The sequence below is a fragment of the Pararge aegeria genome, chromosome 9 (genome assembly GCF_905163445.1).
Source record: "Pararge aegeria chromosome 9, ilParAegt1.1, whole genome shotgun sequence".
In the NCBI taxonomy this organism is placed as follows: Eukaryota; Metazoa; Arthropoda; class Insecta; order Lepidoptera; family Nymphalidae; genus Pararge; species Pararge aegeria.
The window spans coordinates 19413695-19432346 of NC_053188.1; the positions used below are offsets into that span (position 1 = coordinate 19413695).

At 40.0% G+C, this 18652-nt stretch overlaps 2 protein-coding genes across 2 annotated transcripts; one reads left to right on the forward strand and one right to left on the reverse strand.

Annotated features, from left to right (window-relative positions):
• Positions 1–761: 761 nt before the first annotated feature.
• LOC120626367 (poly [ADP-ribose] polymerase tankyrase) lies at positions 762–7716 on the forward strand. The gene is made up of 8 exons (XM_039893872.1): positions 762–1006; positions 1745–1813; positions 3091–3216; positions 3644–4049; positions 4642–4718; positions 5441–5672; positions 5738–5904; positions 7173–7716. The coding sequence occupies exons 2-8, from the start codon at positions 1751–1753 to the stop codon at positions 7446–7448; spliced, it is 1347 nt and encodes a 448-aa protein (XP_039749806.1). The 5' UTR covers positions 762–1006; positions 1745–1750; the 3' UTR covers positions 7449–7716.
• Positions 7717–13643: 5927 nt separating this feature from the next.
• On the reverse strand, positions 13644–17657 carry LOC120626607 (NKAP family protein CG6066). Its single transcript, XM_039894218.1, has 5 exons — positions 17166–17657; positions 16529–16670; positions 15403–15623; positions 14240–14480; positions 13644–14009 (listed from the first exon to the last, which is right to left on the reverse strand). The coding sequence occupies exons 1-5, from the start codon at positions 17455–17457 to the stop codon at positions 13838–13840; spliced, it is 1068 nt and encodes a 355-aa protein (XP_039750152.1). The 5' UTR covers positions 17458–17657; the 3' UTR covers positions 13644–13837.
• Positions 17658–18652: the final 995 nt, after the last annotated feature.

The window sequence follows — 18652 nt, forward strand, 5'->3', positions numbered from 1 at the left end:
TAAGAGGGCGGTACTCGTCCATGAAATACATCAAATATTTGTATGAAATTTTAACTTATAAAATACAAAACTTCATGGGAGTGAGCCAAAACAATATTAATAACCCGTTACCCGCAACTGAGTCCATATTTTTTTTAAAGTATTTAAAGTACACGAGGTAACACTTTGTTATCCTGAGGTGAATAAAATCCTAGGTACAAAAGGGTTATCCAAAATACAAAAGGATTTTATTTTAAATTTATTAACATTAATAAACCATAGAGACCATGCACATTCCTATCTTAATTATAACACATAAAAAGTAATAAAATTATTTTTGAGTTGTTTGTTCTATTATTTTTCTTTGTAAATTAATAAACTTTGTCAATATCGAATATATTTATCGGTTTAGCGTTTTACAGCTTTAACTAACTTTAACTTTGTTACACGCATGCACATTACACGCTTTTCAGTTTTGGTCTCGTCGTAAGGACAATGAGAGTAAGGTAACTAACGTTTTTCTGTTCTGTGACTTGGACATTTTAGGTCTATGAATGAATGTAGCTACGAGGAAGAAGGCTATTCCACATTATACAAAGAGATTGAGATAGAGACGTAAACGGAGTTTAGTTAAGTTGATAATAATAACAATTGTAATTTCAAAAAGATTATCATAATAAATTTTGATTGTATAGTCTGTACGGACCTACAGGCTTACCAACATTCAGACTGACATTCAATAAAAAATATAACCTCTAATATAGGAACAAAAGCCATTCAAAAACACTATTCTTGTATTTTCTGTGTTTTTAATCCTTAATTTATTATATAAACAGCATTTTTAACTTACTTGTATGAGGAACTTTTACCAAATTAGCAGAATAATAAATTTGACATTTGTTTTCGCGGTATAGTAAATAGAGCTCGCTAATTCATAAACTTGAGATTATTATGTTGACGTCTACATTGCAAGTTAAATTAGTAATGAGCCGTTTCACTAGATGAATCACATAAATATATTTATAAGGTGAGATTTCTTGTTTAATTATTTCCGTAGAAACAGACAATAATTTGCCTAAATAGAAGAACTTCCGTCGAGACAGGAAAAGGAAGTGTGAGGTCGATCATCAAAGTGCATTATAAAAGCACAAGCACTTGTATTTGTTATCAACATCCATATCCTGTTTCTACGGTTGAAGATGAAGTTAGAAAAGTTGGCGATAATGATAATGAAGCGCGAAATGGGTGTAAACTTATTAAGTGAAACTATGGGAATAAATTATTACGAAAGGTCATGATGGATATCTCTAGTCATATCGTAATAAAGGCGGAGAGCACAAACCGTTGAATTTTAATAATTTTTGTTTTCTTTTAAGTTAAAAAATAATGTTATTATTTCCGGTTGTGGAGTTTTGCTTTAGCTACATTTTCAGAAATTCCCTCAGAAAATTGTTTGCTATATCGTGTCAACAAGATGCAACTACTTTCTTATATTTTACAGAAACCAAAAGAAACTTATATTTAAATTTTTTCACTAGATCTCATCCTCACAATGGTACTCCATGTCTCTTAAATTCTTTTTAAGAGAACAAATAAAATGAAGTGACTTTAACTTGCTAATAATTTAATATCATAAAAACAAAGCTTTGTACCTACTCCTGATTCTCATTAAGGAAAAATGTATGTACTAGTCGAATAGAGCACAAAGACTATATTGTAATAAAGTATTGTAAGATATTCATGTACATGTAATTGTTATAGGTAGGCCAACATGAGCACAGATCTCTGTGGGGAAGATGTAGTGGTGCGTTTATCATCATCACAAATTATATCCGTGAGTATAAAACTTCATAGACACTAATTTCCATGTTCATGATTAACTTCTGTCATCTGCAGCAGTAATATTACACCTTGTTCATACTTCAGTAAATATATTCATGTAACTAAATTGATTTAAACAAGCAATGTTTTAACAATTATGACCTTTTCTGTGTGACCGTTTCTGTGAACCAATTTCAAGATACCCACTAGTATAGTGGGTATCTTGAAATTGGTTGTATACAGCCAAAATCACTTATAAAGCAAAAACTACATTATTTACAGGATAAGCCAGATGAGCAAGATTTGCTTAGAAATGAAAAAAAGAAATAATCATGGGCTGAAGTTACTGTCATCGGTCATATCAAATTTTGTCTCCTTTCTATTTACTTGATTGCATTTTATTTTTTATTTCACTATAAGTTAGCTCTTGACTGCAATCTCATCCGATGGTACGGGATGATAAGATGTTAACGGTAGGATTATATTACACCCATAATATATCCTAGCAGTAGTAGGGCTTTTTAATACTATTGAAATGCTTATTCTGTCGTCAAGCAGGATTGCAATGTTCAATTATCTCCCTGTAGAAAGGAAAAAATTTATGTTCCACAGCTTCATAAACTCTCAGAGCATCAGCGCTCAAGTGGAAATAATATATGTGCACTAATAAACGGGGGTAAACTCGTTCTTTTCCCTGTTCCCGCGCTTTAGCAGGTGTACACGTTAATTATTATATCCTCTGTCAGAGGATATAATTTTTGTTTCCTGCCTCTGCTAAGCTCTGCTTCCGACCGTCGACCGTCGGTTTGACGGACCTCGAGTGGCACTTTGTAGGAATTGTTGTATGCTCTGCAAACCTAAACCTACTGTGTACTGGAAAGCTTAATCGCTCGGTAACTATTCACTGTCGAATTCCTCCGCCAGACCTGATTGCAAAGTAAAAATTTTCTACCTTCGTTTCCTTACGTATTCGATCGTGTTAAAGTTATCAACGATTTATATAGTATCGTAGAAGCGCTACCTAGTTAATCAATATGTGGAATAACGCTAATAAGTGTGACGCGTTGGGAATTCTCTTTTCCCATCGAGTCATTCCTGTTATTCGTTGAAACTTTCTTTCAACTATTCTTCGGGAACAGCCCAACTAGTGACTCGATGGAGGAAAAAGGCTCGGGTGTGGCTCGTCGGGAACATACCGAAAACTCAGCATCATGTGAATAGAACTCGAACGTAGATTCAGTCAGTAATGGCGGCTGAGCGCAGGCGGAGGGCGCGGCGCCGGCGGGCGAGGCGGCGCGCGGCGCGCCCGGCGGCGGCGTGGAGCTGGGCCGGCGCCTGCTGCTGGCGGCGCGCGCGGGCGACGCGGCCGCCGTGGTGGAGCTCATGGCCAAGGGCGCGCCCTTCAGCACCGACTGGGTGAGGCCTCCGCGTGCCGCGCGCTGGACTAGCGAATGCGAACTCTCGGGGATACGGTCTGCGCTATTTGTTACCTTCTCATAAAGTCACAAATCATATTTTATCCTTAAGAGTTCAGCTCCACGTGACAAGTAGCGCGGGGGGAAAATAATCTATGCGAGAGTGACGTAGGGAAAGTAACGGGGAGGCTGGCGCGGCGTCGTGGGAACAATTGTATGGGACCAATTTCAAAGTCGATGGCGGTATATTGGGATTTGGAAATTATCAATGCTTATTATTAATTGCTTATTAATAAATTGCTTTTTAGCTCTTTGACTATTTGGGCTCATATTATCGCGCTCGCATGTCAACTGTATCATTCACTCGGATATCGGTCTCGCTCGCCCGATGAATAAAAAAATAAAGCCGACTGTGCGATGTGTGGCAGCTGGGCACGTCGCCGCTGCACCTGGCGGCCGCCAACAACCACGTGGACACGTGCGCCGTGCTGCTGCGCGCCGGCGTGTCCCGCGACGCGCGCACCAAGGTGGAGCGCACGCCGCTGCACCTGGCGGCCGGCGCGGGCCACGCCGCCGCCGCCGCGCTGCTGCTGCGCCACGGCGCGGCGCCCGACGCGCGCGACATGCTGCGCATGACGCCGCTGCACTGGGCCGCGGCGCGCGGACACGCCGCGGCCGCGCGCGCGCTGCTGGCCGCGGGCGCCGACGCGCGCCTGCGCTGCAAGTTCCGCAAGACGCCGCGCTGCCTGGCGCTGCGCGCGCAGCGCCCCGACCTGGTGGCGCTGCTGGACGCCGCCGACGCGCCGCGGGGTACGCCTGCCGCGTTTGACATTAAGAAGGAACGATGGTATCGATTTGCCTCGATGTGATCGAGGCTTTTGACTCTAGAGTCACAAAATACCGTTCAATAAATTAAAAAACTATGGAATACGAGGCCGAGCACTTTCATGGATAACTAATTACCTTCATGAACGTGAACAGTGTGTAGTCTTACAGACTTAGAAATTTTTTAAACTCCTACCGTTCATGATATCGAATTCAAAATTCGTATGGAGTACCTCGAGGGAGCGCACTCGGTCTTTTATTGTTCCTCTTATATATGAATTACCTCCCTGACATGATTGCACTACGATTGTAGTGATAACTGAGGACAAGCGTACTCTTGAAAAACAAATAAATGAAACACTCTCATCAATGGCACGGTGGTTAAATTACAACAACCTCGGTATTAACATGACATACGCGGCGAAGGAAAACTAAGTATAAATTATTCATTGCAGAACCGGTAGCAGAAGAGCCGGTGAAAGTTCAACAAGATTTTAAAAACGTACAAAGTGAGTAAGTTTTATTTTGTTAATAATTGAATTGAAAGCTGAACTGTATGACCACGTTATTATTTACTCATAATATAACGATTTGTTCCTTTCAGAAGTTGAAATTAAACCGCAAACAAAAATGAAGATGCAAGCTGACAAAAAGATTATAATAGAATCTAAAACGCAGGTAGGTATGTTGGATTAATCGATCGTGTAGTTTAGACTTTACACATTACTAAATATTCCGCTATCACTACACGGGGGCTATTCTGTATTTTAACGTACCCGAAAGTAGTGTTCAAATACAGAAATTTTTCAACTTGAGAAAGCTTAATTTTTTCATAATATTGTTTTCAATCGTCTATGATCATTAATGAATCAGAACCATTACCATTATTGTTGAATATTGAGTATGTTAGGTATAGGGTTGATTAAAAAGCACTTCTAGATTAACAAAAGCCCTTTATTAAAACGTCCATCTTCAATTATTTAGCTACAAGCACAATTTTTCTAGCAAAACAAATCTTTTTTTGTCTTGTATCTGGGACTGATCCAGTTTAATGGTATATATACCTAAGAGTTTTTCCACAATTAGCTTATTAATATATTTTGTCGTGTGCGAACCGTGAACTGATGTTTTACAACGAAACCTTATGATAAACCACACCTGTCGTTTTGTGATGAAGGTATCCGAAGTTGAAATATTGGTCCTCATATTCTTTTTGAATTCCAACGTTTTTCTAGTGCCTTTACTGCTGTGACTCGAGTCTTTCGTCCCGTCGTCTCTATTTCTTTAAACTAAATTCTTGTAGGCAGTATGAAATTCTGCGTGGTGGTTACTTTAACATTCGCCTCGGGGCTAATGCAACTGTGCGGCGGAGTGGTGTAAGGCAGCTCGTGTACCGGCAGGCCATCCCGCCGGGCGCCAACGTGGGGCGCGGGGCGGCGGGCGGCGGGGCGGGGCGCGGCGGGGCGGGGGGCGGCGGGGCGGGGGGCGGCGGGGCGGACGACTGGGCGGTGCCGGGCGGCGCGGGCGGCGGCGCGGCGCTGCTGCGCGCGCACGGCATCACGCTGCTGCCCGCCGACCGCGGCTCCACCGTGCTGACGGCGCTGCGCAGCGGCCGCACCGTGGTGCTGTCGGGTGAGCGGCGCGCTGGCGAGCGAGTCTGGTGTTATTTCTGCGCCGCTGACCCTCGGCCTGTGCAGACGCGGGCAAGCTGATGCTGCAGGAGAGCCTGGGCGCGGCGCCCGGCGGCAAGCCCGCCAAGCCCGCCAGGCCCGCCAAGCCCGCCAAGCCCGCCAAGGGAGTGAAGCTGCTCACCCTCAACAAGCACCAGCCGCTGAAAAGGGTCATCCACCCCGACGACTTGCAGGTAGCGATTCTTGGAACTGCTCGGCCGATTCTTACGAGCAATCCGAATGATATGTCCTTGCCGTATGCCATATGCCGTTTACACGCAGCCTGTCTAAACTGATAATAGATCGACTCACACGTGCTGACCACAAAACGGTCTCTTGCTCTGTGTCGAATAAAAATTCTTTACTTAAAATCTCTAAAAATGAAATTAGAGATTGGTTGAAAATAAAGGAGCAGGTCCTGAATAATTATCTTCATTATAAATTGCACTGTAACTCTAGCTCATCCACTCAACCTTATATTTAATCCCTATCTAGCCACTAGGCTATTTCCAGATAAATGGATTTGCTAATGTTGTATCAATTCTGAAAAGCGGGCGAGCGGATGATATTCTTAATTATAGACCAATGTCCTTGTTCCGACTGTAAGCCAAGTCTTCGATTCTTTAATATATCCGTTTATTTTGCTTTATTTACCTTGTTGCTCTACAACACGGTTTTTGAAATAAAATATTTACAGTATTGATTTTAACTGAATACACCACTCGGATAATTGACAACATTAGTGTAAGGCGATCGATTCGATTCGATCGTGTAGACCATATGACTTTAATATCCAAATCGTATAATGCCGGTATTCAGGGAACTTTGTTTTCTTGACTCTTATCTTATTTATCGTGCGCACAGTAAAAAGTTGTGGTTTTTGGTTTCGAATCAGATCCGTTTAGGGTTCCATCTGGCGTCCCACAAGGGTCCCACCTTTACCCTATGTTATTTTTAGTGTTTATTAACTATGTGTGTGATCAGATAAAATCTTCTAATTTCACGTTGTTTGCTGATTTGAAAATATTTAACAAAAATAACTAACTAGCTAGCAATACAAACCAATTCAAAGCCACGTTCATTTTAGTTTTGTTTTAATTTAAGGTATATTTTTAATGTTTTCAACTTCATTATCGTTTTTCTTTCGTTACAATAATAATATCAATGTAAACTTGCGACCAAACACTTGAATTTTTTCAGAAACGCATTGTGTTTCAGAAACACATTGTATTTCAGAAACGCAGTTTGCCAGTCATTGGGTTCACACAATAACTTTGTTTCTCAATTTTGTAGTTCCTAGGCTAGTTTCAGTGTAAGATCTGTTGGCGAACCTCATAAATAAAATAAAACATTCTTATTAAAAAATTAAAAATAAGTAATGGTTTGTTCGAATCGTTACGTTATAAAACGCCAAAAATGTATATAGACAGTTTGAAGTAACTGGAGAGTTTTTAATTTACAGCAAGTGAAGCTGGTGCGCACTTTGCCAGCGGCGCGGGCGGTGGAAAGGCCGGCGGCGGACAGGCCGGCGGCGGACAGGCCGGCGGCGGACAAGCCAGCTACGGACAATCCGGCGGCGGACAAGCCGGCGGCTCGGCTGCGGCCCGCGCTCAAGATCGTACTGGACAAGGCGCACCTCAGCCGCCTGCTGGCCGGCACGCGAGCGGCGCAGGTCAGCTGTCTGCGCCTCACCAGCACTACTAGGCCGCCCCCTCTTTCGTTTAAGGGATCGGAGTAACGTGGTGGATTTGTAGAGCATAAATCCACCACGCTACTCAAATGCGACACGATGACTATTGTCAAATGTTCGAGATAATTATTGGAATCGACGGCTTAACGTGCTCTCCGGCACTATTAATTTGGTTAACTCCGGGGTACTCCAGGATTCTTAACAGAAAATTTATACCTTACACGTAATTCGTGAACATGCTATGACTAGACTTTATAGGCAGTTGACGTTATACTTACATTGTAGTGGAGTCTAAACGGTGACCGAAGGACTTAATTGTTTATATATAATGCTTATATATATAATTTAGTTTTTTTTTACAATAAGACACAACTTAAAAACATCAGTTAAAATATAAACAGTGCCTACGTGATGCTTTAAAAACAAACATAAGCGCGGACGAAGTTGCGGGCAACCGCTAGTTACAATTATAAAGTGTTATTAATTGGATAGTTTATTTCTTTACGGCTATATTTTGTCCGTGTCGCTCTTACTGTTGTTTGCCATAATAGTTCTTCGGATCCATCATAAGCATGAAAACCATACTGATCACCCAGTTCTGGTTTTATTTTTGGAATTAGCTACTTTATTTGGTACAATCTCTAAACAGAAATACTTGATACTTCACAATCTTCCGTCCCAGTACTGATCTCAGGGCAACGTGATCAGCCTTAGTACAAGATTAACTCGCTCGCAATCGAGGAGTCGTTTTCGCATATCAAACTCCGTATTACCTTATGAACGCATTACCGGCCCCATTACAGGGCACGGGACTTCTGCGCAATGAGTAGCACCATGCTGGCGCAATGCGGATCCGTGGACACAGTTGGTATCATCAAAGTAAAATGGACGTAATAGTGTCAAAAATCCTGTACTTTTGATTTTTTGTTTTATAAATGTTCTATCAAAAGCAAAGCATAGGCCAATTTAAGTTTCAAGTATTTCCATACTGGAAAACGACTCTTCGATTGCGAGCGAGCAAATCTTGTACTAAGGCTGCAGCGGGCAGAAGGGCAACGTTTCAACGGTCACGGGCGAACGGTGCACATTCCGCAGGCCACTACGAGCCCCGGCCTCGGGCCCGCGCCGGCGCCCGGCGACGCGGAGTCGCTGCGCGCGCAGCTGGCGGCCGCGCGCGCCACCATCGCCGACCTGCGCGCCGAGCTGCGGGCCTGCCGCGCCCGCCTCGCGCGCTACGAGCCCGCGCCCTGAGCGCGCCCGCCTCGCGCGCTACGAGCCCGCGCCCTGAGCGCGCCCGCCTCGCGCGCTACGAGCCCGCGCCCTGAGCGCGCCCGCCTCGCGCGCTACGAGCCCGCGCCCTGAGCGCGCCCGCCTCGCGCGCTACGAGCCCGCGCCCTGAGCGCGCCCGCCTCGCGCGCTACGAGCCCGCGCCCTGAGCGCGCCCGCCTCGCGCGCTACGAGCCCGCGCCCTGAGCGCGCCCGCCTCGCGCACTACACTACTACTATTTTAAAACACTGGACAATTCTCAGGCGATGCAGGTTTCCTCACGTTGTTTTCCTTCACCTTGAAGCAAGTGGTATTCCTAAGATCCCAAAGAAAGGTAGCCGAAGCCTTACCCACTAGGCGTAGAATTATTTCTAGATTACTGGCCCACGGTTACGCACAAACGCCGTCGATCAACAAAGGTCGCTAGCCCGCTGGCTGCAATGAATTTGTGCCACATGTTAATAATAACAACAAAAAGCGGTGACTTAACGTGATCCACAAAGTCACGGGAATATGAAAAAAAAAATAGACAATGCCGATTTCGTCACTTGAGCTGGTATTAAAAAAAACCTTAAGATTTAATTAACACCTAACAATTTTGGAATTGAACTTGAAATTCCTGATCATAGACAATAATGCTAAACATTAGACAAACGAGGCAGAGAGAAACTAATGGTTTCCACAAATTGTGTTGTAACTGCAACTATACATTTGATCTAACGTCGGAAACAGACGATGTGATTTTAATTTACGTAGAACTAGTGATTTTAAGACTCATAAAATTGTCATTTCAAATAATTACTTTTCTACCATTTGCACAAAATCATAACATTATGCAATTAAATATAAGTTTTTTTTTTAATATAAGTATATAAGATTGTTATATAAAGAGGGTATTTTTAAGCGTGTTAATAATGTTACATGAAGTCATCAACGTTACATTTGTAAATAATATTTTAAAATGATATTAAAGCTATTTTTATATGTGAATAGTTTTTTTATTTCAAACCTTCCTAAATTAGCTACTAAGATAATGAAGGTGCTTACATATAAAATTGGCATTTTGCTTATTTATTTATTTATTACATATAGTTTCCAAAAAAATAAAAAATACTTATAGCTAGCATCAGAAAACCACCCAGGTTTGTAATATATGCTAACAGAGAATTAAGTCTAGGTACGTTAACTACAGAACATTATTGCCAGTTTACCATGTTGTGTATAAAAATGATCATAAGTTACTTAAATAGAAGGACTTCAGTTTTTTCTTAATATTTCGAGGATTAATATTGTCTCGTACATCAGTGGGTAATTCATTAATAAGGCGAGGAACTCGGTAAACGTTCGTGCGCTCGCCATACCTATTGAACGCGCCCGAAGTGCGTAACCGGCCTCGACTGACGGCCCGCGTGTGTTAGGAAATAGGGAATTACAGCACTTTATCTATGATAAACCCGATGATTATATTAAATATATCAACAAATCATAGTTTGTATACTCATTGATAATGTATTGAAAATAGAATAATGGACTTTAGTAGACTGTCAAATAAAAGTATAGGATCTATGGCGGGAGACGCGAGTTTGACAAGTTAGATTGGCGGCAAAGAAAAGTGAGGACGGATTTAAATGAATGAATTGAGAATAGAAGATTAAGTAAAGTATTGTGGATAGAACGTTACAAATTGGGAATAGATGATTTATAATGGAAACGACATACTTAACGAAATATTGTTGTGGCAAAACAAGAGTCGTATATACTGGTGATGGAGTTGAGATAAGTTGTTAAAAGTTGTTGGTACTATGGTTGTACCTGATGTAGCATCAGATAAGTATATCTCTTATATCCTTTGGGTTATTCAGGTATCATATATGGAGCCTTAGCATTATTTCATACAGATAGCTTATGTAGCAGAGGTTGCTTGCTCTATACAAACAATTTGTTTCAAAAGTCCTGATGTTATAAGTGATCATAGTAGTTATGTTTGACCTGTCTTATATGTCTTGTATCAAAGGGCCTAGCGTTATAACATATGATAATGTTGTAATTGTGTTTATAAGTTGTTTTAATTGATTGAATAAAAGAGCAACGGTAGAGTTTCTTGCCAGTGGTCTTCTCTGCCGAAGACAGCATTCCGAACTGGTAGTAGAGTCATTTGAAGATAACAAGTAATATGAATTATAGAGAAGCTTAATATACAGTATTAGAGTCAGTCCAGTTGTTTTATTTCACTCCTTGGGAAGTCAGGTTTATAGAGTACAGACCCACAACACTGCTCTAAAGCAGGTTGGTGAGCTTTAAAGATTTATTTTATAAAATGAATACTTTAATAGGAAGGAAGAATAATAGTCATGAGAATAAATGATTACTGCTAAGAAACTAGGTATTTAGCTTCAATAATACTGTTAATTAATGAAAGATCTAAGTGCCATCCTGAACATTGTGGGTTTTGAAGTGAATATCTGAATACCTGGGCCTTCCATTATTTATATTTTTTTAGCACGTGCATACAGGATGTTGTACTTTGTTCCAGTATATGTTATTTAAAAAGTTTTCTTTTAAAATTCAATATTTCAACTGTTCATGCACTGGTAAAACTTTACACTGAGCTTCGGAATAGTCACTATGGTTATTGTTAAGGATAAGTTTTAAAATTCTTTTTTGCAGCTTGAATATTTCTTTCAAATAAGAGTTATATGTACGCTTTGATTTCTAAAATGTCCTCTATGGTTTGGAATTCTAATTTAAAGTTTAAACAGTTATTATTTCATACTTTTGTGTTTGAAAACCCTAATTCTCTGTTGGTTTTTTCTTTGCATCAAAATGAAAACTTTAAATGTCGCGTTATATACGAGTACGAGTTCCAAGATCGCACTAGTTAGTTGCTTGCTGGCTTGCTTTAATAAATGTTATTATTATTTTTATACACTCCCATGCTTTAAGACCTCTATAAAAGATTCAGAAACAGTAAGCTTAAATATTTTTTTTTTATTATTATGACATGCCATCTTAATAAATTCATGTTGCATTTTTAATTTTAATGTGGTAATTACTTCATTTAGCTTAATAGCCAACATTAAAACAAGTTATAATAACCATTATATAATCAAAACGGATGTTATAATGTTGTACTGAATTTCATTATAACACTTGTTTTTTTTTCAATACCTTCTACGCAAAGGGTTCCACACAGACAGCCTATTCCTTACTACTCGATGTATGGGTGTGTATGAATTTAAGAAAAGAACATTACCATTCCCGCGCATGCAAGGCTGAACGCCGCGCGGCGTAAAAAAGTAGGTTATTCAAATCGCCGCCATTTTTCAGACTGGCTGTTAATGTTAACTAACTGTTTCAGAATTTGTTATAGGTTTCATGTTATGAAAGTGGATAAATTCTTGTATGCTCAAAAATTAGGTATTAAAACACTCAAGTGATACTATTATCAAACCCATACTCTTATTTTAATACTCAATTTTATACAAGAGTTGCATAAATAACTAAAAGTATCAAGTCTAAAAATCATGATAATTTACATTATTAATTTAAAATACCAAGTATTATTTTCTTTTATTCAAATTTCATTTAATTTTATTGGTACGCTGACTTTCTGGACTTTTTTCCCAAGCTATAACAGGAATCCAAAGCCTTAAAAAAGTATGGCACGTTTCCCGCCAAAAATATAATAAACACTCTAGTTAACACTACGCGTTTCCCTGTTCCCGGCAAATGGCAATTCATTTTACATTTCCCACAGAAACGTTAAAACTCATTGCACACTGTATATTTATTATAAATGAGCTTGAAGTGACTAAAAAGAAAATTTAACACTGAACTCCATGAAAATACAAACGATCTCTTATCTTTAGGGAAGAAAAACCTACAAACGTATAATTATATGCAAATTCTCCATTCAATTGTGACATTCTCCACCTGTAATTAGAACTAAATATCTCGTGTGAGATCTGGGTGTTTTTTTTGTCGCGTTTACCAATCTACTAAAAAAAGTTAAAATCAGAGAAGAGTCCTGGCCCTGACAACCATGCCAACGAGGCTTCACAATACATACAGTCCTTAAAAATTTTTAAACTCTTGAAATAAATTTAAAAACGTATTAAAATACATATAAATACCCTTGATGATAAAAATATTTATTGGAATAAGAGTTAAAACTGCAATATTAATGTAAATCTCTTTGGTTTCTACCGGCGCGCTAATAAAATTTTTAAACACAAAAGCTGAAATTAAACTTTAAATAAATAAATATACTACGACAATACACACACCGCCACCTAGCTCTAAAGTAAGCGTAGTTTGTGTTATGGGTACTAAGATGACTGATGAATATTTTTAGGAATTATATATAAATAAATACTTAGAAAATACATATACACACCCAGACACTGAAAAACACTTATGCTCATCACACAAACATTTTCCAGTTGTGGGAATCGAACCCACGGCCTTGGACTCAGAAAGCAGGGTCACTGCCCACTGCGCCAGTCGGCCGTCTTTGATACTTGGGTATATGTTCTCGCGGACATTTTGTAGGTAATAATGATTATCTTAATTATAACTACAAAAGTACATTTATCATCAATAGTTTTCTCAGCACACGCCACATAACGAAATTTATAAAGTCGACGGCCGATTGGCGCAGTTTACAGCGACCCTTCTTTCTGAGTCCAAGGCCGTGGGTTCGATTTCCACGACTGGAAAATGTTTGTGTGATGAGCATGAATGTTTTTCAGTGCCAGGGTGTTTATATGTATATTCTAATTATGTATATTATTCATCAGTCATCTTAGTACTGATAACACAAGCTTACTTTGGGGCTAGATGGCGATGTGTGTATTGTCGTAGTATATTTATCTATTATTATTATGTATAGGATTTTTTTGTTATTTTGAGTTACTTTATTGCAATTTTCTTGAGGATCTCCATTTTATTTGAAAATTAATTATAGCCTATGTTACTTCGCGATAGTTAAGCTTTCTTTTTGGCGATGAAATGGCTAACATCGGTCTAGAACTTTCGAAGCTTGGGTACAAACAAACAAAACAATTTTTCTTTTTGATTTTAGTTTAGATATATATTTATTGAAAGTAAGAATTAAAGGTACTTCCACCACACCTCGATGCGGGCGTGCGGGTGCGCTCGCGGGCGGCGGCTAGTCGTCGCGGCGCAGCGCGCGCGCGCTCAGCACGTCGCGGAACTGCGCCAGGATGGCGTTCTCGCGCTTGGCGCGCTCCTCCTTGCTGAAGGCGGCCAGCGCGCGCTTCTCGTCGGCCGAGTAGATCTGGTTCTCCTTGCGGATGCGCACCGCCTCCATGCGCCGGTGCCTGCGGGGGGCATGTTCGAGTGTCCGTGATCAGGAGTGAGGAAATTAGTAGCCCACGTCATAGTAGATCACAGCTCGAAGAACCGATGGACGGTGGGGTCCCGAAGAGCTGGAGCGGTGACTTCGCACCGATACGCGCGGCATCGGTAGACCCCCACGAGGGAGTCGCTGGACCCAAATTTGGAACTCGCGACGAAAGACCTTCGTCGCCACGAAGTGAGAGGCGCTCACCTGCTGCCGCTCATGACGTAGCCCACGGACTCGTAGCACGCGATCTCGTCGGACGTGAGGCCGATCTCGCCGCGGCGCGGGATGCGCTTGCCCTCGGCCACGAAGGCGGCCATGGCGGCGCCCTCGCCCGGCAGCAGCGCGCGCCCGAAGTCGCGCGGCGCCAGCGCCCCGCCCGCGCGCGGCGACGGGCCCGGCGCCTCGCCCGCCGCCTCGCCCGCCGCGCCCTCGGGCCCCGGCTCCGCTGGCCACGGGGACGTTGCGATCAGATAAGACGGACGGACACAAACGGAAAATACGCAGTTTTAGTTTCAGGATCATACAAATAAACTTGTGGTGCAGTTTATTAGTAATTCATTTAAGGGTAATTGTATATTATTTTTGACAAATTACCAAATGAAATCCTTGAGATGGTCTCTCGAATCTCAATAATTTCAAAGTGTATATAAAACGTTAGTTTAGGTTAGGTTAATAATCCTATTATAATAATATTAAGGATAAGTGCCTCCAATAAGGTCTATATAAATAAAACATTTGTGAATTTGAATTTGAATGACAGGGTTTGTAGTAATCACCACGCTGGGCGGATGGGTTGGTGATAGCAGTGGTTGGCAGTAGTAGCAAAGAGGTCTCTGCTGGCCGCCATATTCCCTCGGTCGCCTTGGACGACACCAGAAGACAAAGTGACAATTGCATTCCGATCTGCCGTCACCACACGACACATGGATTACATTAAGATGATAGATACATACAATACATGCCTTAGAAAAGATATAGTACTTACGTACTTGAGTAAGTCTCGAGATTGACTGGTTCAGACCACCTGTGTTAGTTAGTCTTACTTAAATTGCTTTTATTTATTTGTTACTAAGGGATTATTCTCCATAACCATCATTGGTGGCATGTCTAGTTTAAATTGATTACTGCTAACCAATGTAAAGGCATTTAAGACTAATAGCACAACATTTGGCAAGTCAAAATATTTCTTATTCTTGACGGTAGCATGTAACACAATATACCTTCATTTAAGGTGGACAACTATTTTAACAAATTTAAACGGGTTTTATAGTTTCCCCTACTAAATGAAAGACCTAAGGCCAATGGGATACCCTGTAACAAAAAACATCCCCTTTTTGTGTGGTTAAATAAGAATAAGCCATTCTTACTTCCTTTTTCCACCCAGATTTCTTCCTCGCTGCTGGAACTACTATCACTGCTTGTACTTTTGGACTTCTTCTTGGCTTTCTTGCGTGCCTTTTTTATCTTCTTTAGTTTTTTCTTTAATTTCTTTAGTTTTACTTTCGTGTCTGCTTTGTCTTTGGACTTTTTGCTTTTTTTCTTCTCTTTGCTCTTTTCTGAACTGTTTGGCGGTGGCTCCTCATCAGAACTGTAAAGTTTATATCGAGTAATAACATTACAAAAGTTAAATAGGAACATATATGAGAGAGATGGTATGTGCCTAGCAAAGGGCTGCAACTAAATCCTTTTTACAAATGTGAGCTAATAATAAAGTGCTAAGCTGTGAGATCTCATGTGTATACTTCTGTACTATTTACATTTTATTACACGCTTGGCAATGCTTGCTGTGAAAATGTGAGATGGTGATATAATCTGATTATATCACCATCTCACATTCTCTCTAAGTCCTCTCTAACTCCCAGCTAAGTTTATTGTAATCTTCATCACACACCAAATTGTAGTAGGCACCCTAGTAGTTTTAGTTTTAATTTAACAAATTTAATCATCTCATTACCACCTGTTGGCATATTTGAATAATGAAAAATTTGACATTGTAGTGAAATATACAATGTTAAAATGAAAACTGAAGTAATACTTCGACTACTTAGAGGCTGTAATGTCTCTAGAGACTCATCTGTGAAACTGAGAACCTAATAGTTTTTGAGTAAACCACTGCCATAGTTTTCATTGAAATAAATCAAATATATAGCCCTAAAATAACATGCAAAATTAAAATCATGTGAACCTTATCATTGTATTAGGTATGCATCGCGTAGCATAGGTACTATGCTCGTGTCGGTCTTTTATCTTGAATGGTTGTCGTAAGTAAACACTAAGAATGTTTTGAATTTGTTTTTATGAAAAAATAAATATGCTTCTTTTGATTTAATACTTTTACAGGGTATGAAATATACGAATGCATCCTTCAATTTTGGAACAATTTTCAACACACATATGACTTACTTTTAGATATTGAAAAAAATTGACACAAATAGGCTCCTTTTGAAATTGATGTTTTTAAAAATATCATCTAATAATGCCCTTAATACTAACTCAGGTCTGGTAGGTGACTTTCCCCAAACGGAGGAGACTCCTACCTCCCCTATCCTCTCCCTCTCCTCCCGTCTGGCATCTAAGAACTCCTCTTCTTGGGGCTTGTAGCGACCCTTGGGTGCAGGCGCTCCACTACCTAGTCCTGGAAAATTATTAACTTGACATTTTAACTAACAGAGATTTTTATGACAGAAATAAGTAGCCGCTAAGTTGTTATAAATTTTTCCTGCAAGACCAACTGATCTGTATCCACATATCAAGCAAAACTGATCTCTATTTTCAGAGTACTTCTTTGATACTCAAAGAGCTTTCAATATATTGGCTTACCTACAATAATCTCTCATTGTAGTAGTAAAATGGCTACAATAATCTGTCATTTTTTTTTAATGTTTAAACAGAAACCATGCGGAAACAAATAACTAGAACCAATAAAAGCAAGAATTGTATAAGTAAAATTCTCAAAGAGCATCAGGTTTCCCAAATATGAGCTGCCAAAGTTGTAGTTTTTAATTCCAGTCTAGATAATCCAAAAAGTCTACAGGCAATAGGAGTGAAATGTACGGTGGATTGTAGGTAAGCCAGGATCCATACTAAAATATAGTTGTTAAAGCATAATTATAAAAAAAGGTTACTATACCTCCTCCCAACCCTCCACCATTGTATTCCCTATAGGAGCTCCTGCCTCTATCACGGTTCTGCGGCCTCTCTGAGCGGTCCCTTTCGGTGCAATTCCTCCTGTCCCTCAGCCGTTCACTACTGCTGTCCCCATACCTGTCCCTATCCCGGCTTCCCCGTCGTTCTTTGCTGCCCCTGTGGCGATCTCGACTGCGTTCCCGCTTCTCTCTGTTAGGGCTTCTCTGCCTATCTTTTTCCTTACTTTGATACCGTTCTGGGGTCCGATGTTTACTTCGCTCGTTGTCGCCAGCCATTTATATGATTACACTTCACTTGTATAGTTCTATTGCTCAATAATCAGGACTAATGACGGAGTAACTTAGATATATCATTATTTACAAGAATATAGCTTAAAACAAGTGTGTAAATACAAATAAATTACATTAAATTAAAAATTATCTAGCGATGCAACAATAATAAATGGTAAAACAAAATGTGACAAACAATCACATCGTAGCTGTCAGTGTCAAATGATGACACATTCCTTAGAATAGGAATTTAGCAGTACCTATATCGTAGACAGAGAAGTAAATAGATAGGTTGGCGTGCCGCTTGTGAGACAGAGCATATTTGAGAAGTGTTGCCATACATTTTTTTTTGCTCCGATTCTAAGGTCCCAGATTTCAGGTCTTCTACCACACTTATAGTTTGTTGGTATTTGTTTATTACTATTTGTTTCATACAAAATTTATTTATTAATTTCCAACTTACGACTAGTTTTACAGGAATTTTCCTCATGCACTAGCGTAGATACTTATGCCTACCTACATACTAAACTTTATCAGTGTAGCAAAATGTAGGCGTTTGTTTCATTAGAAGCAGCTGCACTTAGAAACATATCCTAAAGGAACTGCATGTTCCGCAATTAACTTAATTGTAAAAAGGGAACATTTATGGAAAAACATTAGTACGTTGGTCTGTGAAGCAATTTTGCAGTTTTTTTTATGAGAAAGGCTTCTGGCTCGTGATTAGTTGGAAGATGAAAGCGGAGCGGCTAGCTTCCAGGCAACTTTGTCATTAACATTATAAATCTATATATATACAAACTAAAGATGATTTTATAGTAGGCTAATAAACAAAAAGTGTCATAATTATATCATCCAGCATATCTCCATACAATGAAAACTCAAAAGCTAAATTATTTACTGACCGGTGTTGGAACAGCGTTAGGATACAGAACCGTTAGCTTGTTCTTTTTAATGACCATATTTTTATGAAAGTGTTTGCTGCAAATCTTTGAACTCTTTTTGAGTGTCCAATTAGTGCGACCTGTGGATTCAACTCATAGCAACAATAAATTATGGACCGTAGGAAAACTGGAACAAAATATTTTAAACATAATTTTTAATAATAGTTGGGAGATTCGTTTCTCCGCATAGTATAGTTTTAAGTTTACTTTTCTGTACATGAAAATGGTCAAAGATTATCTTCGATGGATTCCGAAATATT